General features: G+C 43.3%; 1 protein-coding gene across 5 annotated transcripts in view; it reads right to left on the bottom strand.

Annotated features, from left to right (window-relative positions):
- The window catches only part of NHS (NHS actin remodeling regulator), a 247,089-nt gene that overhangs the window by 6,038 nt on the left and 215,873 nt on the right, over window positions 1-25,178 (bottom strand). For 3 of the 5 annotated variants that reach the window (XM_021532327.4, XM_085585187.1, XM_085585178.1), the window contains exons 2-8: window positions 22,314-22,466; window positions 20,008-20,138; window positions 11,157-11,219; window positions 8,775-8,967; window positions 5,428-5,559; window positions 1,245-4,193; window positions 631-757 (exon numbers count right to left, since the gene is read on the bottom strand). In XM_021532327.4, the coding sequence (XP_021388002.3) occupies window positions 631-757; window positions 1,245-4,193; window positions 5,428-5,559; window positions 8,775-8,967; window positions 11,157-11,219; window positions 20,008-20,138; window positions 22,314-22,466 (3,748 nt within the window). Of the gene's footprint in view, window positions 1-630; window positions 758-1,244; window positions 4,194-5,427; window positions 5,560-8,774; window positions 8,968-10,302; window positions 10,539-11,156; window positions 11,220-20,007; window positions 20,139-22,313; window positions 22,467-25,178 lie in introns of those variants that run through there. The other 2 variants (XM_021532323.4, XM_021532326.4) reach the window with 2 other exon arrangements.

The raw sequence follows: 25,178 nt of genomic DNA, 5'->3' as shown, positions 1-25,178 counted from the left end.
ACAGATGCTTTCATATTAGCCAGAGTTCTCTCAGTCCTTCTATAAAATATTGGAAGCTATCAGTGTCTCATGGCTCTGAGCTGCAGAGTCCCTCTCAACATTACCCAGCTCTTCCAGGACTGTGAATGCACAACCAGCTCTTTGTAAAGACAACAATGCATACAGAAACTTAGGTAATAATAATACACAGCATAATCTTTTCAGTATCAGAAAACTTCAATTTCAGTTGTGATCCCAACTTTCAGCAGACTACAAAATACTCTACAACTGAAGAGATTCCTTCTCATATTCTTCTCCCTGCAACAACTCATTCACCAGAATAGAGCTGGTGGACTGGTAGGCAGAAGACAGGAACCACTGCAGTGTGTTTTCTTTGAAGACATATATCTTGGTTAGAGATAACAGCCTGGTGTTTTTATCTGTAAAGTATCCCACATATGCCATGAAGATACTCAGACTGCACTCCAGGACATAATAAAACATGCCTTTTAGAAAACAAAACTGAGTTAACTGAAGAACGTAGTTTGAGAACAAAACTTAAATACAGAATAACCATCCTGCAGCTATTGTTAGTGGACAACTGTGTAGGGATGCATGTTACCATTTCCCATTGCCACAAGGTGAGGTCACCTGTGAATGACTGCAAACAGATCCTCAGTAGTGCGGGGTTTGTTTGGAGACACAAAGACATCCTCAGTGTCAGCCTGTGACTCCTCGCTCAGTGGAGACATGATGGACTCATCGCTTGGAGAAGACTCTTAAAAAGGAGAGAAGCCATGTTATGAGTCAGACTCCACTGGGCTTTACAACAGCACTGCCAGTTGGAGGCACCAGCTCTGCTCACAACTGCATGGGCGATACCAGCATACAGCCTTTACCCTCTAATCTAAAAATCATGTCTGTTCCATATTGGAGTCCATAAAAGGATCACTGAACACAGGAGCTCCCACTTACAGCATAGCTGTGATAATCAAACTCTCCTGTACCCAGCGCCAGGGCTCCTCCCTTTTATCTTTTCAGCTGAAATGCAGCACAAAGGAGGAAATAAATATCACAAATACAGTCTGAATACTTTGGAAAAGCGTAAATAGCTGTGGACTGGCTAGTTGGCCAGATAACAGACTTTGGGGGATCTGTGCTTAAACCCACAGAGAGAAGCTGATGTGCCAGTCTGCTTTGACTCCACTACCATCCCGTCCAAAACCACCTGATTGGGTATGGCACAGAAAGGATTCCCAACTGACCTTTTAGCGAAGGTTCGTCGGCGCCGCCCACTGTCTCATCTGCCCTGCTGTCATCAGAGGCACTTTTGGTTGGGATACCTGATGTGATATTGTTTTCCTGCTTGCAACCCTCTTCACTGAGTGAATCCACTGTTGCCATCTCCACTTCAAAGCTGATATTCCCAGGCACATGGTGGCTTACATCGGGTTCGTGCTTTAACTGATGGGTGGTGGCCGGTCCCTCAGCCTGAGCTGGACTTTCATCCACAGGTGCAGCTTCCACCTTCCCCTCGCTGCCTACGGAGAGCTCTTGCTGAGCCTGCACTTGCTGAAGATCATGCACTATTTCTGCTCCCTGGACAGGTTTCTTTGTTTCATCATCACTTGTGGGGACAGCTGAGCCCTTCTGAAAGCCGTCACTGGGGACGGCACATGTCTGATTCAGAGAGCTATCTGCTAAGTGTTCAGCAGCCAGGTGTGTTTGGTCCTTCCCAGGTTTAATCTCAACTAGACCCGTGCTTGCTGAAGTTACAACTTCTCGCTCACAGCTAGTCTGCCCACTGAAAGAGGAGCTTTTCTCTAAGAGTGGCTTTCCAGGGCCTGCTTCTGCTGGGGAAGTGTCAATGTACAGCATTATGGCCTCATCTGTAGAGTACTGGCGTGATACTGGTTTCTTAGCTAAGAGCGGCCTCATTTTGCCTGGAGAGACCTCGGTTGCCATCAGGGTGGTCTCCTGTATGCAGAGCAGGTCTGGGGTACTGCCTTTATGTTTCACTCCTTCAGGCTTGTTGACCGCCCGGAGGTGGACAGACTTGAGCACGGAGGGTGTGATGGCAAGGGCAGATGGAGGGCTGGGCTGCAGGGCTTCCCCAACCGCGCTCTGTTTGCTGTGGCTAAAGGTATGCAGCTGGTGCCTGTGAGCAAAGGGCTTGCTCAAGACATTGTGAAGAGCACTTAGGTCAAGGTGAGTAGGAGGTATAATCGGAAGTTCGAGGTCTTTGCTCACTGAGGCAGTGCCATCTTTTGAGAGTGGCTGCTGCAGCGATGACTTCCTCTCTGGAACTTTTGGCTTCCTTTTGCTCCCCCCTGGAGACAATGGTCCTGAAAAGAAAGCTGTCGGAAAAGAAGAGGTGGGCGTCTCTGACTGGCTGGAGTATCCACTGGAGGGTGAGGCTAACCCTGCCAACTTCTCTGGGGAGGCCAGCTTAAACTCATTATCAACAGAGGGGAGGGATGGGGTTGTAGCTCGTGATCCAGACTGAGATGTCTGGGATTCAGAGCTCTCTGGTGACTTGATGCACTCTATGACTGTAGTACCCGTAGCAGTGCTTGAATTGGACAAGGATCTGTAAGGATCGCTAGATTTCAAGTCGTTCAGAAGCCAGAGGTCTGCATAGTGAGGTTGTTCAGCACCTTCATCTTTAAAGGGAGGGATACTGGCGGTGTCAAATGGAGCGTCCTTTAACCCGCCATCATCCTGGTTTGGCCAGGGAATCTCCTGCTTGGCTGGCAGGTTGGGGCCTTCCACTCGGGAAGGTGTGTTTGAAAATTCAAGGGGCAGCTTCATCTCCCTGGCAGTGTGAGAGACATGCTGCCCACCACCGATCTTTGGTTCTTTCTTGTCAGGAAGGTCGGTGCTGCCCTCTGATTTCCTCAAAGATGAGCTGCGTTTTGGTGGGGCTGGCTTTGCCTTTGGTTTCTTCAGTGAGATGCACTGCCGTGCCTGCCTCCTGTGGCTCACGCAGTCCTGCCAGGCACAGTCAGCTAGGCTGGAAGTCATGCTCCCGGTCTGGCCACTCTCAGAGCCTGGGGCTGCATAGTTGCAAATATAGCTTTTATTACCCTTCAGACCACAGTCAAAGTGCATGGAGGTATAGTATCCTTCAGTATCCACAGAAAAGTGTGAACTAGTGTCTGCCTTGTCAGAGGGGGTCTTTTCAAGGAAGCTGTCATAGGTGGCCATGCTGGTAAAGCTGGGACATCCCAGGCTGTCTGCCTTTGGGCGCTCAGGGCTGAAATCCTGGCGACAGGAGGCGTCATGGTGATGGTGCAGGTAGTTCCACTCACTGTCACTTGTGTTGCTGTTGTTGGGGTCATCCAGTAAATCCGCCACAGTGGATGTGAAGGAGCTTGCCCTGTGGCCCCTGACTTTGTCTGTGTGGTCACCAAACTGCTCTGTGAAGACATTGGAGTCTTCATTGGCATTGGGAGCAGTATTGAGAGACAGCTCGGAGTCACAGTGTGAAGAGCCTGTCAGTGGAGGAGAGGCAGCAGGAGGAATGATTTCAGATGTCTGAGAGGGACACGTGGAGCTGCTCCCACTCCAGTTGCCACTGGAGGACTGGTGGTCATCTTTCTGGTCCATGTGGCTGCTGAGCAGGACTCCTGCTGTGGAGATGGAGTGAACTGGGCTCCCAAAGGTGTCTGAGTTGGATGAAATTTCACAGCTGCCTGAATCGACCATCCTTGACAGCCGCGATCTCCCCCTCTCACTGATGCTGTGTTCGGGGCTATGCAGGTGCTGAGGACATGTTAAACCAATGGGCTGGCACTCCTGCGAACCCTGCTTGATCTCCTTCCCCTTTTTTGGGATCCTTTCCTGACCAACTAGGAAGTGCTCTGCTTCATACCCTGCATTCTTGGTGGTGGCATCCTGATGGCCCTCGCTGGCCCGGGCGCCCTCTCGGGGAAGGCTCCGCGAGCGGATGCGGTTGCTCACAGTAGCAGCAAAGACCGCATCCCCGTTGTCTGCCAGCACCAGGATGTTGCCAGTGGAGTGGGAGAGGGATGCAACAACGCTTTGCCCCCGTTGGGCACGGATCCGTCGCCGGGAAGGAGCAGCTATCAGGATTTCTTCAGTTTGGCACTCCGAGTCCCGGGTCCCCAACCTCCTGTTGCTGGAGCCAGAGAATTCTGGGTTTGTGTGCACAATCACATTGCGCTCTCTTGCCACTGGCGACTCGTCTGAATCTAGGACACATGGAAAGCTGGGTGAGTGGGACAGAGCTCCACATTTCCCAGCATGAGACAACCCGCAGAGCAACCCAAGATGATATTATCTGCTGTATTCTTTATTTTTTAATCTTTCTGAGCATTGCACTAAATTTAAATTTCATATAAAAAATTTATAAGGCTGACCTCCCACAGGTGAGGTAGGGAAATTCCAGTCTTACAACATGACTTCTGCAATGTGTTCTCAATGTGGAGCTGAGCTTGCTGTGCTAAATATTAAGACAAATACTAAGTTTTCAGTTTTTATTACTCTAATTCAGCTACTTAAAGTTTTCTGGAGTGGCTGCTGGACAAAACACTCCATAAGTGTCTAAAAAGAATTCTGTTCCTCCTGTCTGTCTGTTCAGAATTTCCATTATCTGCTTCTTTACTATCAAGAATCTTTGCAAGACAAAAGGATCTTTCTTTCATAGGTTCTCCAATTGCTTATTCCCTATGATAAACACATTTCTTCTGCTTCCAATCAAGTTTCATGGCAACCGACTGAAACACCAGAGCCATCTTCAGGTGCAAATAAATATTAAGAAATATTCAGTTTCATTTTGAGTTAATAAGAATTTCACACTGAATTTGCCCCCAACAGAGTTGCTCCTAACTTACCCTGACAAAAAGTGGGGTAATTTGGTAGATTTAAGGCAAATATTCTTGATAATAAAGAATAATAGGAAGGAATTGAGGAGTGTGATAAATAAAAGGAAGGTTTAGCAAAACTCTAGTAGAGTACCAGCAGCTGTATCTGTGGTGGATATGCAACACCTCATCTAAGTTGTCCAGCTGTTTTGACAACTCATCATCACTTTGTGGAGTAACATCTGTCAGTTCTTTACCTTAAGCTCCCCTGACACAAGAAAAAACTTTCACTTAATCTAGTTACTTTTTATGCACATAACTATGGGTTCATAACAGAAATAAAATGAAAAAGAAAAAAAGAACTGATTAACATTTACACAATAAGAGCTGAACACGTACATCTATATTACTCAGTAAGGCCCCCAGTCCTTCAAGGCCATATGGAGTAATATAGCTTTTCTTACTGTAGTAAATCAAAAGAACAAAACATGTCATTCCTAAACTCTACAAGCATTTACACTTCCAAGGTTTTGTTTCTTTGGAAGGCTAACTACCAGCTCATATCTCTGCAATTTAAGTTGGTTAGAAAGCTATCTATGGAAGATTTGTATTTATACTACACCTATTTCTTGTTGCACTCTTCTGGGGATGCCAGAGATGGTTTTCCTCCTCCTCAACTTTCGTCTCCGCTGTAGTACAGATTGTGAATGAACAAGAGAGCAGCGTATACTAGCCTCTCTGTCAAAACCAACTCCTGCAACCCATAAATAGGTCTCATTAGCCTTTAGAAATAGTAAACAAATTTTCATGGCTGGAACACAGTGGAGGTATGTGAGCTTGGATTAAGCCTGTGAATAAACATAAGGAAGCCCTTATGTAGCTCTTATGTAAATTATATCACAGTATATCACAGTTTTATGTCTAATTCCAGCTCCCCCTCAGCAGCCTGGTCTGCCAAAAATAACAGAAGGCATGAAAAGAAAAAGAACAGAAAAAAGAAAGAAAATCAGGAAGACAAATAGAGAGCTCTTGGTAGCAGGGCATCTTTCTTACAGCTCTTTATCCATCTGTCATAGGGACAATGACAGTAACTTATCTTCAAAGCATTAACTGTTCACCTGTAGCCTAACTTATTTTATAAGCAAATAAGTGTAAGAAAACATTTTAAGGTTATGATGCCATATTGCAGTAGTTGGGTGCTTCTTAGGAGACCAATATGCCAAGGGAGCTAACATTTCAAAAAGGAAGGAGACAGCTAAAATGGGGCTAAGTCACCGTGCAAGTTTAGAGAGCATTCTCTGTGACAATGACACATGACCAAGAGTGACATTAACGGGGAGCTGCCATTTACTTGCAGAGATCAAGAAGTGGCCTGATTTTCCCATGTGCACAGCACACGGTGGGAGTCTGCTCAAGTCATGCAGTCAAGGTCCTCAGCTTAGATTTAGAAGCACAAGTTTCTGAGAACACTTGCTTATGACCACCTTCATACAGAATAGGTGAGAATTCGTTGTTTTCTTTATGTTTCCATGGCATTAGCAAAGGGAAGTGTCTTTCAGTTTGATTTTACGCTGTGTAGTCAAAAAAATGTTAAAAGGAGGCTGACCAGAAGGCCAGTGCCCATCTGTGCTGGCTTTTTGCACAACTGTATACTCATTCATGCTCTCTAAAGTTGACATGGGACAGGTTGGGAAAAATGTGTCAGGTCCATAAAAACACTAACATAAGGATTGCTGGTACAGTGGTTTGTAATCTTAAGAAAAACAAACAAACTAAAGCAAACAGAAAGAAAAAAATCCTGATAAGAAGCTCTATTTTAATAGCGTATAATTATAGAAAACATAATTATACACAGACATACACATACATATTACATTACATAACAATGTAAAACATTAAAAAGTAACTTTCTTGTAAAAGTTCTTCTTGAAATCTACTACAGTGAAATAGAGGCTTCAGACAGATGTCCTGTAACCACCAATGCCCCTGGAATAAGCAGAGGAAGAACTTTCTTTAATATGGAACAAAAGTACCATAAACTCCAACAACAATCATTTTCAAAAAAAGTGAACATTTCTCAGGGTTAGGAGAAGCTTAAAAAACAAAAACAGAGAACTAAAAGCAAACTCTTTGAAACAAAAAAATCAATCAGCATAATTGCTGGTTTTCCAGCAACTGTGAGTTAGCTGAACATGCTCTGTGTGCCAGATGCATGGGGGTCATCTCCGAGAGGAAAGTGGAAGAGGGTATTTCTTCCCCGTGATGCATACAAATTATTCCCATTAGTGCTAATGAGAATGATGCACATAAACATCCAGAAGATTACATACCATTCTTGATCTGTAAAACTGATCAGTGGAAATTTGGTTCCAATGTATGGCAGGTGGAGTCTAGGCAAAAATGGCTATTACTGGAAAAGTTAACATTGGTCCCAGACCTAAATGTCCTCTGGCTGCACTAGGTGACAATAGCCTTGTTAGAAAGCTTGCACTGGTTAGGGTCCTATACTGAAACTAGAAGGAGCGTCATTTTATCACCAGCTTTACCTTGTGGAAATATGCCACATAATCTCTGACTTTCTGTGGGGATTTCCAGAGGCAATGTCCAGCCTATGACCTTGACCAGCTGGCTTGTGACCTGTAACCCAGCAGGGGGTGTGCAGGCAGTCCTGCTACCCGGCTGCTTGTCCTCCTGTGGCCAGAGCACTGTCCTGGAGACAGGGACACCCACGCCTGGCTGCCACCTCCACAGGGAGGCAGAGCTGGTGGCACTGTGCAGTGTCACCTCCTCTGCCAGGACGGAGGGGAAACTGGGACTCTGTTGCTGTCACTTGGGAGGATTCATGCAAGTGACAGTGGAGCTGACAGTGGAGCTTGCATGGGACTTGTGACCGTGATGCTGTCAGCCCAAATGCCTTGGTTGTGAGCTGAAGCTGGACTGTGGGCATACAACTTTCTCCAGCACCATGGTGAATCCTACAGCCTGTCTTGCAGAAAGGTTTGTGCACCACTGATAGACATGGGGAATAACAATGGACATGAGGGGCTGTGACCTTACCCCAACCCCCCAGTTACTGGGAAAATGGAATTAAATATAAATATTTTCTCTGGAGAATGAAGGTTAACTGAAAGCCCCCCTGCTTTTTTCCTGGTTGTTTACACTGAAGTCTACAACTGTGAAAGTTAGCCCACTTTATGCTCTTAAGTTAATCAAAACTTGGTACTTGAAAATATTATTGAGGAAAATTCAGATCAACTTTATGTTTACCATAGCCCTCTGGAAGGAAAGAAAGAGAAAAAGAGAAAAACAGCCTGATTCTTGATTCTGGAAATAAATAATCTATCACATTTAATAAGCAATATACCTGCTGCTTCTATAAACAAGTTCTCCTTCAAATAAATCTAGTCACATATATCCAAATGTTAGAGAAATAAAGAAAATGCCATTACTATACCTTCAGCATAGCTGCATGTAAAGAGATCTCAGAGCGATGGTTTGCATGCTACACATTCATGCCTTGCATGTTTAAAGCACTGCAAATAGTAGCCTACATTCTCTAGTTTCTCTTCTCCTGCTACACATGATAATCATATGATTAATTTTGGTGGCTTTCTACATTATTTCAGTCAGCTATATTCAAAAAGTTATTTGAGGTCTTTGTTAATACAAATTGTAGGTTATATACACAACAAAAGTACATTGTTTATACAGGGAACTAGAGTTATGTTACATCATATAACATGACTGAAAATATGGGCCAGATTAATCCTAGATGCAGCTTCAGCAATTCCAGCAGTCACACATAAGGGATGAATTTAGCCCACTGTCTTTCAGAAACTAAATCCTCAAGCTAGGCTCTTTGCCCCAAGACTGCACAATCCCGTGACTTCAAATAAATTAAACAAAATAAGTACTTGACCTCCCTTGAACCATGCAATAAATACAAAAAGAAACAGAAGAAATTTGTACCAGTGACATTGATGGGGATAATGCAAGAAGAAATCACTTGGGCATCTTGTTTCATTTTCTCCTCTGGAGTTGGGAGAGGTAGTGCTTTACTCCAATTGGTTTGTTTATCCAGTGTTGAAGGGATATTATGTATTGGATTTTTCGGCCTCTGCCCTAACATGACATCTGTATCTTCGTCCTCTGGAGGATGGGACTGCAAATGAATACATTCAAAATCAGTGTCTCCCACTCAGGCACACAAGGCTAATTTTGAAACAAAGCAGACACACAAATCAGAAATCAATTACAGAGATGCAGGAAGGAATCGTTCTAAGTCACACGGCACCAGTCATTCTCCAATGGAAACTTAACATCCTGCTGGTAGGAGAAAAACACCTCAGCATACTGGAACTCAGCACATTTAGAATGACATTTACAGGCCATCTCTGTCAGAAGGGGCACATCCTGCACTTGTGCATGGCCATGGCAAGCGTGTCCTCAGTTACCACAAGCATTAGACGTGTGGGTTCTCATTTGCAACTGAGACTGGCCTCATATAACCATTCATTCAAGTGTCAGAAGGTCCAAAGTTTTAAACAAGACCCATCCATACCTCAGAATAACCATTTGCATTTCATTTGTACAAACACAGACCAAGAGCAGACCACAGTACAGCCATCCACCAGCTGTGTGGGGGGAAGTGGCAGGTGTTGGCAGTGCTGGCATAGGGAGATAACAACCAAAGAAAAGAGTATCCACCACCAGAAGAAATTCTAAAGATTGTTTAGAAACCATGCATATTTTTATAGCATACTACAAGAAATACTAGACGCTGAAGATGAAGAAACAGAGAAAAAAGTAAACAGCATGAAAGAAACACAGACAGTTTATTTTCTTTTGGAAGAAACAAGTCCCCCAATGCCCTGTCTTTCAAAGAGAAATAAAGCAAGTGTGTTTTCGTGTGGTGCTGGCTGCCAACTTGTGTTGGGGAGGGGGGGTTTCTTTGTTTAAAAAAAAAAAAGTTTTTGTTTTGTTTGGAAGGAACAGAGGGTAGAAACTTACCTTTACCTTCTTTTGCCTAATTTCCCACCCTTCTTCCATTAATACATTCTTCTGTAAGCTGTGACAACTGTTTGGCCGGCTCAGGACATCTGTCTGCCTCTCATTTTTTAAAAATGAAGTGCAATCCCTTTCAGACAGGCTTTCTCTTCAGTCTTGAATTCCCAGCTGCTTAACTACCAGCCTTCCCTCCTTCATGCCTGCTGTTTACACTTTATTTGCTGGTTTTAGTTTCGGTAGCAAACAGGGCAAAAATAAAATGTTACTCTACATTGCCATGGCAGAGCATTGAGCAGGTGGGTGTTGAGCACCGCAGGATCATGCCCTTTCTGCCATTGTACTTTTGCCATCCTCAGCCCAGGCTCCTCACAAATCCTGAGGGAATTAACCATCTCAGGTTTGCCAAACAGCATTTATGTCCCGTCCCCAAAAGCATTAAAGATCTTAACTCTGCAGCTACTATTTAAACTGTGGGAGGGCACTTACTTACCTCGTCAGTGTCACCTCCTGCAGCACCCCCAGACCCAAGACAACACAGGTTTCCTCTTCTCCCGCCTGCAGAAAACCCTCTTTTCCCACGTAGGATTTCAGTCAAACATTGCAGCCTTCTTTCTGCCTGCAGCTTTTGTGCTGATTCCCGGCAGACGTGAATAGCTCATATAAACTTCAAGCACAAAAGACTTTGTTTCCTAGGTAACTCCCCCCCCCCCCCCGCCCTAAGTTTGATGCATGCATGCAAAAAAACCACCCTTGCACACACGCAGAGGCACATGGGGACACACACACACACACACACACACACACACACACACACACACACACACACACACACACACTGCATTTGTTGCCGAATTCATCCTTCCCTGGATGACAAAGAAGTGCTGGACAAAGCAGGCAGAGTGACCCTGGCTGCCAGAGCTCCTGCTCTCCAAACAGTGGCATCACCAAATGGCCAGAGAATAAATACCTGCTGTCAGTGTGGCATTGCCCAAACCATTTCCTACCGTTTAGGAAAAAAAGGAAGGGGCAGTTGCAAAACATGGCAAGAAAATTAAATGCAATTGCTAATGCTATTGAGTCTGTCTGAGTTCAGGCTTTTTAAAAGAGGTGATAGGGGGAGGCAGCTTTGCAGCCTTGAGCTCCTAAAACCTATCCAAGGTGTGAAGAATGAAACAAGGGGGGAAAAAGTTGTTATTGTATCTTACCAACACGAGAAAAACAGAAATGGCTTCTTTTAGCACAGTAAAGTTAAAAGTGAAAAGCAAGCAAGAGGAAGGGTTAGGATCTGGAAGGGAGACGAGTGAGACAGGGCTGTTAATTGAGGATTGCTTGTTTTTCCAGTACCTTTCTACTCCAGGGGGTCATGTGGCAACACTCAATTGGGGAGGGCGAACGGGTGCTGTTAAACTATAAATGTGAAATGTGAAAAAAAAAATAAAAATTAAAAACATACACAAAACACTTACTGTAAAAGCACATAATTTTTGTCTGGATAAATTAGCATCAGAGCCAAAACAAGCAGAGATTTTCATCTTTTTTCCTATAGATGAGTTTATTCCCCACAACAGATTGGTTTAGATCCTGTGAAGTCTGTACTGGTTTTGCTTACTTGAATGAGACAAAACTATAGTGAAATTGGTTCAGCCTCCTTGTACAGACATGCTTGAATTGTCCTAAGAATGCCTTGTATTGACTGGGTAACTCAAACTGTGTTCTGCCTGGAGCTGAAGTAGTGCAAGATACATATCCAATTACATTATAAATTTAAATAATTTCATAATGTAAAGGATTTTTTTTCAATGTTTTTCCTCAGTTTTAAGTAAAAGGATATAAATAATGATGCTGACGGTAATTTATAGAATGCATTGATTGCTTTGTGTTTCTGATGATAGCTCTATTTCTCTAAGTTTGCAATCATTGTGACAAGGTGACAACAACCAATTGCTTTTTGTCACTTTTTGTAACACTTGAAAGGACAAATAGCAATGGCCACAATGTCCTGGGTCTTGGTGAATCCCTACACCTCCAAAATGCTCTTCTGTCAGAAACCCTGGTTTGTTTGTGACAATGTCCAGTTTTCAAAATCAAGGAGTGAAAGACAACTGACTTCTTTTGAAATTGGAAAATAAAAAAAAGAGATAAAGAAAACAGGTCTGTTGAACTCTGGAAATCTCTAGCATGTGTTTCTTGGTAGGGGTATGGTATTTCTCCATGCATTAGTTAGACTAATAATGCCAGATAATTCTACAAATGTTTTTCCTCCCAGTCATTATCAATCATTATCAACACTACTGTGACAGATGAACAAACCTCACTTTGAAAGACTTTGCATTATATGGTCTCCTTTCAAGGCAAAATGTTGTAGTGAGTCTCAAAAGGCTTAATCCTGAATCTCATTCTGTTCTCTTCCTAGATAAGCAACATCTCCTGCTTTTCCCTGGTTCCTGTGTGCGCATGGGAAGCCTCCAGATGAGCTGTCCATACGGCTTACAGGAGACCAGAGTAGGAGAAATCAAAAAAGAGCTGTTCCCAGTGAACATTTCCAGCAGCTTAGTTTCTGCCCAGGCCAGTGGAAAACCAGTTCTCCCAAGCTGGGAAAAGTCCTTATCTCAGGAGCAACACCTCTATTTGTGCAACAAAGGCTGCACGAATAGAGGAGATACTGAATACATCAACAATTTCAGTTTACTTAACTCCTCAGATACCCAAGGGTGGTCCTCTGACCAAGTTTACAGACACCTGCTCTAAGCAGACTGACTTCAGGTACTAGGATGAAATTCAGCTTCCTCATGGAAGGTGCTAGAGGATCTCTAGGGAAGGTCAGGACACAGGGAGACTAATACTGTTGAGGTGACAAGAGCTCAGGAAATGAAAATCTCTCCAATATCCAATGGTCTCTTTTACACTGTGATTATCAGTGTAGAAAGAGAAGAGGACAGGAGGGACCTCCTGTCCTGAGCTTCAAGCACAGCAACATTTACAAGCCACTCAGGGGCAAACCTGTCCATAAGAGAAACAGCAGGACCTCAACTTTGGTCTCAGAGATAGCAGTGTGGGCTACAGTCAAGACAAGCAAGATATGGTTACCCATCTGTCTGTCCCATCAGTGCAGCTCTTCCCTACCTCACCTGTGTGCCACTCTGCCAGGTGCCTCTGAGAAAAGACCTGTCTGGTTCCACATATCTACAGCCATCCTTTGATGTGCCAGAGGCTCAGGTCCCTGCTTAAGCATGGCAGGACAAACTTCCTAGGTACATTCCTATCATTAGAGATAGGACAAAAATGAAGGTGACCAGCAGAATTTCAGTTTCTGCTGTCACAGTTGTGCTCCTGAGAAAGGTGGGCCTACCACTGCCTTGCCAAGGGGTCCTGAGGTCACTTAGTGCCTGTTCCCATGTGGTGCCTGTCATTGGGGCAGCTGAGGCATGCTAGCACAGAGCAGCAGCCTCAGCATTTCAACACCTCCATGCTGGGGGAGGGAGTGAGCTGCTGCTTTTCAAAAGTTCCCATTCACCTCAGAAAACCAGAATATTTCTAAATGTCCTGAGTAAACACGTAATTAAGCAAGAAATTATTATTATAAACCCAAGGCTGTTCTGGTCTGATGGGCAAATCTGAAGTTAGGCAGTTTTAAAAGTGAAATTCTTTTGTGTGGGTGTGCTTGGCAAACAGAAACAGTGATAATCATTCTGTTAAATACAAAGCCAGAATACTTTAAGTGTGCATTTTTCTTTAATGGGCTACGATTGCTTTGAAACTAAACTGATTGTATAATTGTTTGAATAGGGATTTGTCACTGACATATGTGAGCATTTTTATTTCCTGAGCTATCCCATCAACCTCACTTGCAGAGGTGCTATTGTGCTAGTGGAAACTGCCTTGCAGTAAAAATCTTGTTGCATATGCACGTGACCCGATTTCTCAGTGCTCTGTGTCACTTCAGTGTGAAAGTCTTTCGTTTCTGTGTGCTACAACAAAATAGTCAGATGTCCAAGTTTGACTAGTCTCTTTTTCCCTGTAGAGAAAGAGTGGCTCTGCTGAGGAGCAGTTCAGCTCAGCTTCCTTCAGAGCTTAACTTGGGCTGAGATGAAGCACCCCTGAACACTCACACCCTGATTTTAGGAAGAGCATTACTAGCACATATGTAAGTTAGGACTCATCATTGAGTCTTGTCTCATCATTGAGTCTCATCATTGAGACAGGACCCATCATTGAGTCCTGCCCTGATGATATTTTTAGGAAATATCATCAGGACAGTGACAAAGAAGCAAATCAGTCGTAGACAAACTTGCCAACCTGGCAAGTTATGAGTCTGTCTCATTTATTGGCCCAGAGCTGGGATCTGTAGAAGGAAATGAATGGGTCAATAACAGGATAAAAGTGCCCCTTATGCCCCTCTTCTCTTTTCTGTCCCTCAAAGCTCTGAGACACAACCGTTGTTGAGCATTTTCAACACATAGGAAAGACTGGTTCAATAAGCATAATTTGTGTTATATCATGTACCTAGCCTGCCTTATCTATAGTTGATTACCTTACAGGAGATTCTGGGATTTCAAAGTTAGTGCACAGGGCCTATGGAACACAGTTCAACGGTGATAGGAAAAACATAAACCCAAGAATAAAGAAACAATTTTTCCTCATTTAATTAAAGATTGAGAATACTAAAGCCTCATCAAGAGCATTTATCCTCAAGCTGTTGAATTTAGACATGGCTGCATTGACTCCTTCCCTCTCAGCTGTGTTTGATTAGGCAGGCAAGGCATTAACACAAGAAATTTAGGTGGCAGAGCCACAGCCCCCAGCAGCACAGGGCTGGCACAGCCTTGGTGAGGGCAGGAGGTGGCTGCTGCATGCTGCTGCACAGTGTTATTCTCCTGAGGATTATTTCTGACTTCTGCTGCCTAAAAGCTGCAGCTAACAAAAAGCATAAAAGATCAACATTATTTCTAACTTCAGGCTTCTGTTGCAGTAGGTGGGGGACATTTCCCTCCCAGGATAATCTTACAAATATAGTGGGTGATATTCACCCAAGCAGAGCATCAGCATGTTGCTTCAGCATCTGCAAACATTATATATTCTGTTGTCTCCAGCAAACAGAACATACATACAGTTTGCTTTCACCCCGTGGAAGCACAGAAATAAAGTGTACAATACATTCTGACATGTCATTTAAGAACAGTCATTCATGCACTGAAAAGGCAACATGTAGAGTAAGTGTGAACTAGTGTTCAATCCCACATGAACACATGAATACAGTACTGACTCCTGGGGCTCTGGCTGAAACCTCTGTGTATCCCTCTCTCTGCCTGTGAAAGCAGAGCCTGCTGCTTCCTTAACTCACAGGAGTTAAGGAAAATGGTATTTATTTACATGACAGAAAAACCAGAAGGTCTAGACAAAGGAGAAGAAATACTAATCAAAGGCTAGCAGCTTTCCAGTGTTTTCAGAGCACAGTTGATTACTTAATTAGAAATTCATAACTATACAGCAGCTTTCTTATACAGTCAGCTGATGCTGAAGAAAAAATAATGGGAATATTTCTGGCAGTGCTATTTTCACTGCAAATCACAGCTCTGCTCACCTGCCTGCTCCCAGTGTTTATATTTCTGTATGTTTCATTCTCCTCAAGTTTTAATTTTATCTGCTTGTGGGTGTTTTCTTCTCTTTTGGAGCATCACAAATGGGATCAGCTAAAGTACTGAAAATCCTTTAACAATTAATGTATGGCTCCAGTGTTTTGACAAGGTAAAGACAAAACTAAGACATGTTTCATGACAGAAGTCATACCACACATGGCATTTCAGTAGACAAAGGTACAAAATAAACATCCCACAATACAGGGTAGTAGTTATTAGGGTCATTGCACAAATGATGCTATACAAGTTCAGTCTGATGAATAAAATCAGGTAGGTTTTATTTCTAACAGCTTCAGGCAGGATTTGCACACAGAAAGTGCAGAGCCCAACTCATGCCTGTCCCTTAACTCAGTTGTTTCTTACTGGGGTTTCATCTGGCTTCAGTAGACACGGTGTGAAAGTTAGTTTATTCAGTAGTACTTCCTTCCCTTTGCTGTACAAAGCATCCTAAGGCAGACCATAGGGAATATTTTTGAAATGGCAAGGAGATGGAATAAAATTACCCAATGTGTCATTTTCCTTTCACATTTGCTCTAGCTGAGGCCTCAGGGACAGAAACAACACCCTATCTGGAAAAAGCCTCTGCTTCTTTTCCCTTAGATTCCTGCTCAGATTATAATTATGAATAAACTGACACTAAAATTTGTGCAATTGTGAGTGTAGATTTCCAAATCCTGAATTCCTTGCTTCATCTCCTTGGTTTTATTATAATAGCTGTGCCATGTGGGGATTGAGAAAGTGTGGTCCCATAACATTCTGAACTGGAATACAGAATTTTCAGAGCCTTGCTGGCTGGACTTGGGGAAACCCAAGGAAGAAGAATTGCAGAAAAAAATTAGAAGTCTGAAATGCAGTTGGAATGACACAGCATCTTCACAGTCAGTGACTGGCCTCAGCAGTGCTACAGGCAGGGTTGTCATGGGAACATGAGTGAGAAATATTTTCCTCATTTTAGCAAGTCCATAACTTTCTTATACTCTCCTCAGATTATTTTTAGTTTGGTGTGGGTTTTTCTTCTTCTTCATTGGCAAAAATGCCTGAATGAATGATACTTTTAAATGTGTTTAGCTGTATATTTCTTTAGTGTAGAGAGAGACTAAGTATGCCAATTTTTCAGCTTTAAAAATGAATGACTGGAATGGATAGGAAAGTTAAGTGAAGTCATGTCTGCAAAACCATGAGGAGTATGGAGAAAGGGAATGAGAAAGCAATGCTTACTGTTTCTCATGGTCTGAGAACCAGAAGGGATATGATGAAATTATGAGATACTGGGTTTGAAACAAACAAAAGCTACATTTTCATACAGATTTTTTAAAGTTATTGTCACAGGATGCTGATGAGGCTGAAGGTGTAAATTTGATAAAAAATTGGATTAAACTAGCCTCACAGTCAAGTCAGAGAGGTTCTTTGGTGGCTTTTGTTCTGTGTTTGATCTCTGGCCCAGGAACTCTGTAACCAGTTTCTGTATGACACTGGAAGGATAAATCATGGGACAGTAAACAGCATAAACCATGCCCTGTTCTTATACTTTGTCCTGAAGAATTCCCTTCTGGCCTTTGGGTTAAGTAGGCATTTCATCAGCCAAATCAGGGCATTTCCTGTAACAAAAGTAGACATGAAAGAGTCTATTCCATTTCTAGTTCTCTACTCTTTCTTCACAACAAAATGATCTTGTGATGGAACAGCCCAAAACGTCTTTCCAGACCCATTTATGCTGGCATTACTTGCTTTGAACTTGAATGCATTTGTCCTTTCCTGGAATCTGTGGAGATTTGGCATCTTTCTCCCCGTAAACATAGTTGTGATTAAAAGTGAATCCTCATCTGTTGTGACTGATTTTCTCTAGTTTTACTATACAATATGCAAGATCTTCGGAAGAGCTCACAGGCATCTAATTGGTAGTAGCAGCCAAAAGGTACACACATAGGGAACCTTGACTCAGATTTAAGTGACCTGTTTTCTCAGTAAATTTCAGTAGAGTAGTGGTAGTTCCCACAGGTCTCACAGTGATAATTTGAACATTCCTCAAAATCAAGTTTCTTATTTGAGTATCTTAATACATGCATTTAACTTAGATAGCCAGTTTGGGAAAGTCAGACCCTATAACTTTCAAAAATTTCCCAGCTTCTTGTTGATCCCTTTCCTAATTTAAAAGAAACACAGAAGAGGGATCTTTTGGTTGTGTAGTACTGTTCCCTTCAGCACCTTCCCAAAGCATCAGAAGAGTGGAATACACACCATACTGCTGTGCCATGAATAAAAATTCTTGTAGATTTAACATCTTTAGTTCCTTGATGACTACATGATAAAATCAGCTGGAATCAGATATCAAACATTACTGGCAGTCCCTGAAGCAAGATAAACTTTTGCAGATGTCAGTCAAAAAAAGCTTATGCCAAAAAGTGCAAGCTAGCCAACTGCAGCATTCTCAACTTTTTCTTGTAATAGTATCATTGTATCATGAAGTCTGGCACAATATCAATTAGCTATTCAGTGTAACAATCTCTGATTAACTTCTGCCAGACAGAACATTCATGTGCAGCTTCATCTCGCCTTATTCTCTTTATATTTTAAGTTGCCCCATTTACAAGGAGTTTTCTCAGAAATGGGCCAAGGCACTTTGAAGTACCCTGGGTGCAGTGTATTTGCAATTTCCAAAGCAGAACATTGCCAGATGCCTTGAAGTCAATAGAACAACAGCCCTCCAACAGCTCTTGTTTGCTTCTCCTTAGGGGAACTCTGAACCCGGTCAGCCTCCAAAAGGAGGTCTGATATGGGTGGGCACAAAGTTTAATGATTTCCTTCTTGAAAATAAGAAGGTGGCCTTTCAGATGTAGCCAACACATCTGCATTTATCATGACTTAATTTTGTCAACTAATACAGGACTCAGAGTTGCTTGCTATTTGTTATTATCTTGTGTTCCACAGATGGAAGTAATGTATAAAATGCACTGGTTGTTTTCCAAACACAGCAAAGATTCAGGCCTTTAAGCATTGTGCATGCAATTTCAAAAGAGATCCCTTGTTCTCCATCTGATACTAAGAGAGCTTTATGTTCAATAGCCTGTCCAAACCATCACCTGTAACTAGTTCTGATCCTTAACATGGCATCACCTTGCCTTTACCTTTCAATGACCCTACCACAGCACTAGCTTTGATGATGATTTACAAAGGAGAAACAGGTAATCATGTTTCTTCTTTCTGTCTTCAATCTCTTTTCTGTGCTGTCTTTTAACATCAGGATATCTCTTTTAAGTTGAATTGTAAGACCTGCAAATTTAACCTGTTCAAAATCTGCAGTGATGGTGATGCTGTCCTCAAAATTAATCAGATAAGCAGCCAAAAAGCTAGAACAGTCAAACTAATGCAAATCTTATTATGTATTTCATGCTTTTTAAATGAGAAGCAATTCTTTTCCTATGGACTGACTGGCTGATGTTTTGGTCCCTGTGCAGGTGTGACTCGTTTACAATGAGTCTTTTACACTGTGAGTGCTTTAGCATGATAGTATTTAAATACAGCTAATACAATGGATTAGGATGAATGGAGTTGGATTTTTAAGCTAAGTAAACGATGATTCAGTGTGGTGACTAAATCATCACTGAGCTTATAATGTACTCACAGATGTAGCATCTCTTGAGATGCCAATGTCCCTGACCTGGGAGATGCAGAACAGATCTATTACAACCTGACTGAGGGCTGGCATTAGACAAATGCTTCATTTAGAAGCCAAGTCCAGGTCTGACTTACACCTTTTAAATAATGCAATGGCTCTTAGTACAGGGAAAAATTAGCTACTATGACACTTCTGTGAGTAAAACACCCAGAGCCACAGAAATACCAATGTCCACCTGAAGCCAGTGAGAATTATGAATTATGGACCTAATCAGTGTTAAAGTTGTCAATCTAGCGTGCTTCTTTTCATTTAACAGTGATAAATACCTTATTGTCAACACTAACTTGATTTCAAATCAATGCTGCAATGGCAAGTCAGCACAGATATACAGGACCAGATCTTTAGCTGCTTGGCAGGTTGTAAGGACAAGTGTGAGACATGAAACATCTAAAAAAAGTGCATGGAGACAAACATTGCCAAACAGGACTATGAAAAGTGTAGCTTCTTGTAGCTGGGGTCATGCTCCTGGGCCTCCTGCACACACATAAGCCTCAAGCTGGCACTCAAAGCCCTTGAACTCTTTGCTCCTGGAAATGCTAATGACAGGGATGAAATTACAGCACTTTCTGAAATTATGGGAGGGTCCTCAAAGTGCTACCTCTATAGCCTGAGTGGTAAATGTGGAGGACTTGTGGAGGAGTGTGTGAATGAGAGCATATGTGTGCTGGTTACGGGTAAAAAATAAGAGGTTTGTGATTGAAAACAACCACCCTGGGGCTGGCTGCTGGAAGCTGTGACTTGCATTACGCTGCTGACAGTCTTTAAGGTCAGCTCTGTTGTACCTGCATCAGCTTGGGGAGGGGCACTTGTGAAGCACTGCCACACTTAGGTCCCACCATACTAAAAATGTATTTGTTTGTGGTAGCTGTAGTGAAAGACTTACTGGTAGGAAATGCCGGTCCTTCGCTTGCCTCTTTTGGCTGCAGATTGCAGGGAAGGGAGGGAAGGGGGGAGCCACCACAGCAATGGGGCCTTGGACTTTTTGCTCTCTGTTATCACCTCGGCTTCGATGTTCTGGTTTGGATGAGAAAGAAGACACAAGTCTTTCAAAGTGTTGAAAACATACAAATATCTCCACTAACAGCACACACCAGAGACAGGTACAGGACAGTGGACTCCAAAGACAAAGTTTCTCTCTTCCCCAGTGACTGGTACAAATGGTCCCTGTTGCAGCTGAACGGGAGAAGCACTTACTGAACATCCGTGCGCCCGGAAGAGCAATGCCCATACACCACCCCAGCATATGTGCTGCAGCTGAATTGTCCCCAGGTTAGATTTATACCATTTCTCCCAGGAGACAGTGGAGCTTTCTAGGCACTTGGGACCCAAGGCCTGATGTCCAACAGGAAACTGCAGCTCCTATTGCCTTGAAATACTGAGATGCAATAACTATGCCTGCATCCTACCCATATAAAATATATCACTCTGAGTGGGAAAACCAGAAACACAGCTCCAGGTGGGATTTTATTCCCTGGCTGCATAGCAGTGCTAGGTCCTGAGCATTGGCTTGACATCATGAAGGTTGTTGCAGTGGTCATGCTCAGGTTCCAGCAAGAAGGAGATCATCCTGGGAAGGTCAAGATCTTTATCCACCCTAGGCCCACAGGAAGTCTTCCTTCAGCATGGGCTCACAATATTCAGTCCTCTTCCAGCATCAGTCCCAAGTCTCTGGAACTTTCCAAGTGAATGGGGGAATGGACTCAAGGACTTGCCATCTCTAATTTTAGGTGACAGTTAGATAGTTGCTGTTTGCATGGAGTGCTACTGAAAGGAGAATGTATTCACCCACTCCACTAGCTGTGGTCCAGTCAACATAGCTGCTAGCATAGCTGTTTTCTGACCTAAAATTTCATTTTAATTTCTCCTGGTTAAACAGATAAAGAGATGATGACATTCTGATAGAAGAGAGAGCTGAGACGCAATAAACATGTTCAGAGTAAATTTCAGACTAAAATTTCATCCTCATATATGCAGTTATTTGGGAAATAAGATAAAGCAGAACATGACAAGCTGCCCGCTGAACCTGCACAGCTGCCATAAATTGTGGAGGGAAATTGCCAAAATGATGATTTGTAACTTTAAAACGAGACATTTTCTGAAGCTTCCTTACATGCTGCTGTCAGGATTTCTCCTGCCCACAAGATGGCAGGCAAAGATCAGCCTGGTTCTGCGACAATTGCAAAGCAGAGCTGCTGAGAACAGAAAAGAACTTCTGCTCTACTCCAACACTACTGTGGTTGCAATTTGGCTGTATCACTCTCTGCCATGCCAGGAAGACATACTGCATCCACAGTGTGTTTGTGACCTAAAACCTGCAGAGATGGTCAAATGTGGTAATTAATTGGAACATCTTATCCAGGTAACAGATGCTCTGCAGTTCTAGGAAAGCAATTATTATTATAAGCTAATAAAGTAATAAATGAGGAAGGCAATTAGAGCTGTTGGTGCAAAATTCTTCAAGACAGGAGGCTGCTGCTGAACATTTTAAGTGTGGCCTGCATGGGTTTTCTCCCTCCTTATGGCACAAAAGACAGACAGGCTTGTTTGCCTGCTTTGTCTTATGTCCTGGTAATGATTTTCCCTTGGTTAGGTTCCCAGTGGAAACTGACCTTCCCCCATCTTTTGCCATCCTCTTAATGTGCTGTTGTAGGACCATCCCGATGTTTGCATCTAGTAAATTCTCTTTATGGCAGGAATCCAGGAGCCTGGTTATGACCCTGTTGCTCCTGCTTCCTCTCTATTGCTTTGAGACCACAGGTCTGCAGTTTGTTAGGGAAGTCAGAAAATGTTCCCTAGCCTGGGAAGGGGAGACCTGCCCAACCCTTCCAAGCTGTCCAGGACATCTATCACCTGACTTTTCAGCTGCCACTCTTGAAGGACACAGGCATCCTTCTAGTATCATGCTTGGAAACCCTGCACAGACATTTCAGTTTTTGTAGAGACTAATACCACTGGGCTCCCATTTCAGCCCTTGTGAAGGGGGCTGGGACTAGATGATATTTAAGGTCCCTTCAAACCCAAACCATCCTGTGATTCTACAGTTCTGTGATTTCTTAGCATGAGTACCTAAGTCCCAGTGTAGATTAGTGCCCACAGTCCCGTGTGCTTGTGCCTGAGCATCCTTCTGCTGCCTGGAGTGGACCATGGAGAGATGTTATGTGTGAGGAGCTGGGCAGGGGGAGCACCTACCTCTGCGCAAGGCTCGCAGGTGCTGCTTGGCGTGGTGGTGCAGCTCCTCCACGCAGGGCGGTCTGGTGGAAGGGAGAAAGATGTTTCTTTGCTGATGCCAAGGTGCTCGGTAATAGACACTCAGTTTACTCTCTGCATCAAGGTTGGAGACGGCTGTAGGATAAAAAATAGAGTGCAATGTAAGACTTTCAGTCTCTCTTCCATCAACCTAGCTGAAAAGGAAAGGTTCTTGTTTGGAACAGCATTGTCAAGAACAGGCACTGGGTTTGTTACTGCACCTTTACTCCCAATAACATAGCAGCAAACATTATCTTCTCTGTGTTTCCACATCATGTTATACCAGTTAGCCTTTAGGCAATGCCCTTTTAACAGATTGCAAATGGCTCTATGAAGGCAAGGAGGTGAAATGATACTATATCTGTTTTTTGATAAAAATAGACAAAGGAATAATAATTTTATAGATAGCGAAACAAAAATGAAAGAAGCTACACAATCTTTTCACAATGACATTTTAAGTAAAGGCAGTAGGAGGAATAGGTCTTCCATTTACTCATTCTCCTGCCAATGTACACTTTCACTACATCATGTTACACACAACTAGTTTCTGACACAGGTTGCTAGTTCGCTGCCTGCCGGGGCGTAACAACTGAGATGAACTGCTTGCCCTGCTGAGACACTTTGACTGTCACCTATCAAAAGAGGTTTCTTTTATAGACAGGGACTTCTGAGGGACAGGAATACTTCAGTTCCTCTAAAGAGAAATCCCAGAAGTCTGCCTCTGAAAATTATATTAATCAAGTCCACTAAGGGTTTGAGAGAATTTCTCAGGAGTGCTGTGACTCGTGGGAGTCCCATGGACTATTCCCAGCCTCAGGGTACACAGTGGGTAGCTTTCCAAGGGCTAAAGCAGGAGTGGAGGGCCATGGGAGATGCCAGCACTCTGCCCCAGCCAGCGGCAGGGAGCAGGCTCATCCTCAGCCCACATAATGCAGCAGAGCAGGTGGCACATCCTCAGGTATAGCACTGGGCTTGATCCTTCTACTACAGGCACGGATACAGACAGGCTCCAATGCCAAGGAGCTGCTGCAGCTGTCTTGCTCACACGACAGCACAGTGTGATGCAGGCAGGCACCCTCAGGCACAGGAGGCACCTCCTGGGCTTCCCTTCCCAGTCAGCAGACAGAGAACCAGTGTGCTTCACACTGGTCCCCCCACTGGCCACACACTACTCTCCTTTCCATATTTGAGGGCTCTCATCTACTTTCCTGCTTGTGCACTCTTACGCTTTTTTGAGTGGTAGCCAATGCACCAAGGCAGGGAATGGCTCTCTGGTGGAGATGCTTTGGTCTTTCTTGTTTTGTTGTTTTCTTTAATGCAAAACAACATTCACTCAGCCTATGAAGGCATACCAGTGCTTTGTGTAGAGAAAGAACTGGGAAAGTACAGTTGGAGAAGAATGAAGGAGCAGACAGAAGAAGAGAAACCTAGGAATCATGCTGTCATGTGTAGGATAATGACAGACTATCAGTTACCTCGATTAGAATAAAACCCCAAAAGTTCACCAAAATTTGTAGGTGTCATCATGAGATGATGAACAGACCTGCTGAAGTTCAGGTTCTTGGAGCTCCAGCAAAAATGAAGGGACCCCAAACTGTCTGTCTGGTAGGGAGCCTTGCTTTGCTTATCAGTGGATTTTTGCATGTGGGGTTTCAGCCATTTTTCAGTACATTTGTAGTGCTGCTCCATGCAACTGGCATGGTGTCAGTGCAAGGAATGACACTGGGGGGAGAAAGAAATGATAGAGGAGGAAGGTAGTAGGATGAATGATGGCAACCTGTCAGTGCTTGTACATCATGAGGATTTACTAATTAAATTTTTGACATTGCAAAAACTTAATGTTGCCAAATTGCAGGCAGAGCTTTTGATGGCTTGTCTGTCTCTTACCACTGCAGTGGCGAAATGCCTCACTCGCATGAGCTGATTTTACATCTCCTTTATCCCTTGAAGGTAATGAAGCACTACATCTGTTTTACATACAAGTTACCGAGACACAAAGCAACTTGCCCTGATCCTGTTCTGAGCCACACTTCCTCCTTGGGAATCTTAGCTCAGGACAAAAATTTGTACGCAATAGTAATGATACCCCTCCCATTTGTTGTATTGCCTAGAGCACGTGATATTCATGATCACATAATGTACCCTGGAGGCTAATGAAAAGGCAAGCACAAGCAGTTCCTTCCTACTCCCAGAAAAATCTGTCTAGACTGAAATGCTAGTAGTTGTCTGTGATGAATATCAGTAAGTGAGTGGAAAGTTTTACCTACTTATGAAATTTTCAGATATTTCATCAGACTAGAATAGATTTTGCTGCAAAATTTAGCTTGTAGCTGTTTTGGCCTTGGCAACAGTCTTTTACATATAGGAGTAGGAGTTGGATTAATAGATTTTGTGTGAGACTTCAAAATGAAACCAAGTTCATGCAAGCTCTGATACACACCTACTGTTGTAGACACACATTGCTGTTGGCAGATAAAATAGCATGACCTCTTAGCCACCCAACAAGTCTCCCTTAGCCAGCAGACCTTGCAGAGCTGTGTGCAGTGCTGTTCCAAGAGAAAAACTACAAATACACTGCTTATTGTCAAATGATAGCATTGAGAAACTTACAGTACCCTGTGACCCTAGCGATGTCTTCTCACCTTTCCCTGAAGGGTCTCTGATTCAATAGTAACAGGGAATATACCCCCCTGGCACCAAGAAAACAGAAATATTGCACAATACTCACTGAACTGACCAATCCTTTAAAATACTCCAAAGCTGGAGTGGATTTTCTAGGAGGTCCAGAATATAAACTACAAGTGCTTG

The sequence above is a fragment of the Lonchura striata genome, chromosome 1, assembly GCF_050655825.1.
Source record: "Lonchura striata isolate lonStrDom1 chromosome 1, ASM5065582v1, whole genome shotgun sequence".
In the NCBI taxonomy this organism is placed as follows: domain Eukaryota; kingdom Metazoa; phylum Chordata; class Aves; order Passeriformes; family Estrildidae; genus Lonchura; species Lonchura striata.
Note: the sequence above shows the minus strand (reverse complement) of the source record. Positions and strands in the feature narration are given on the sequence as shown.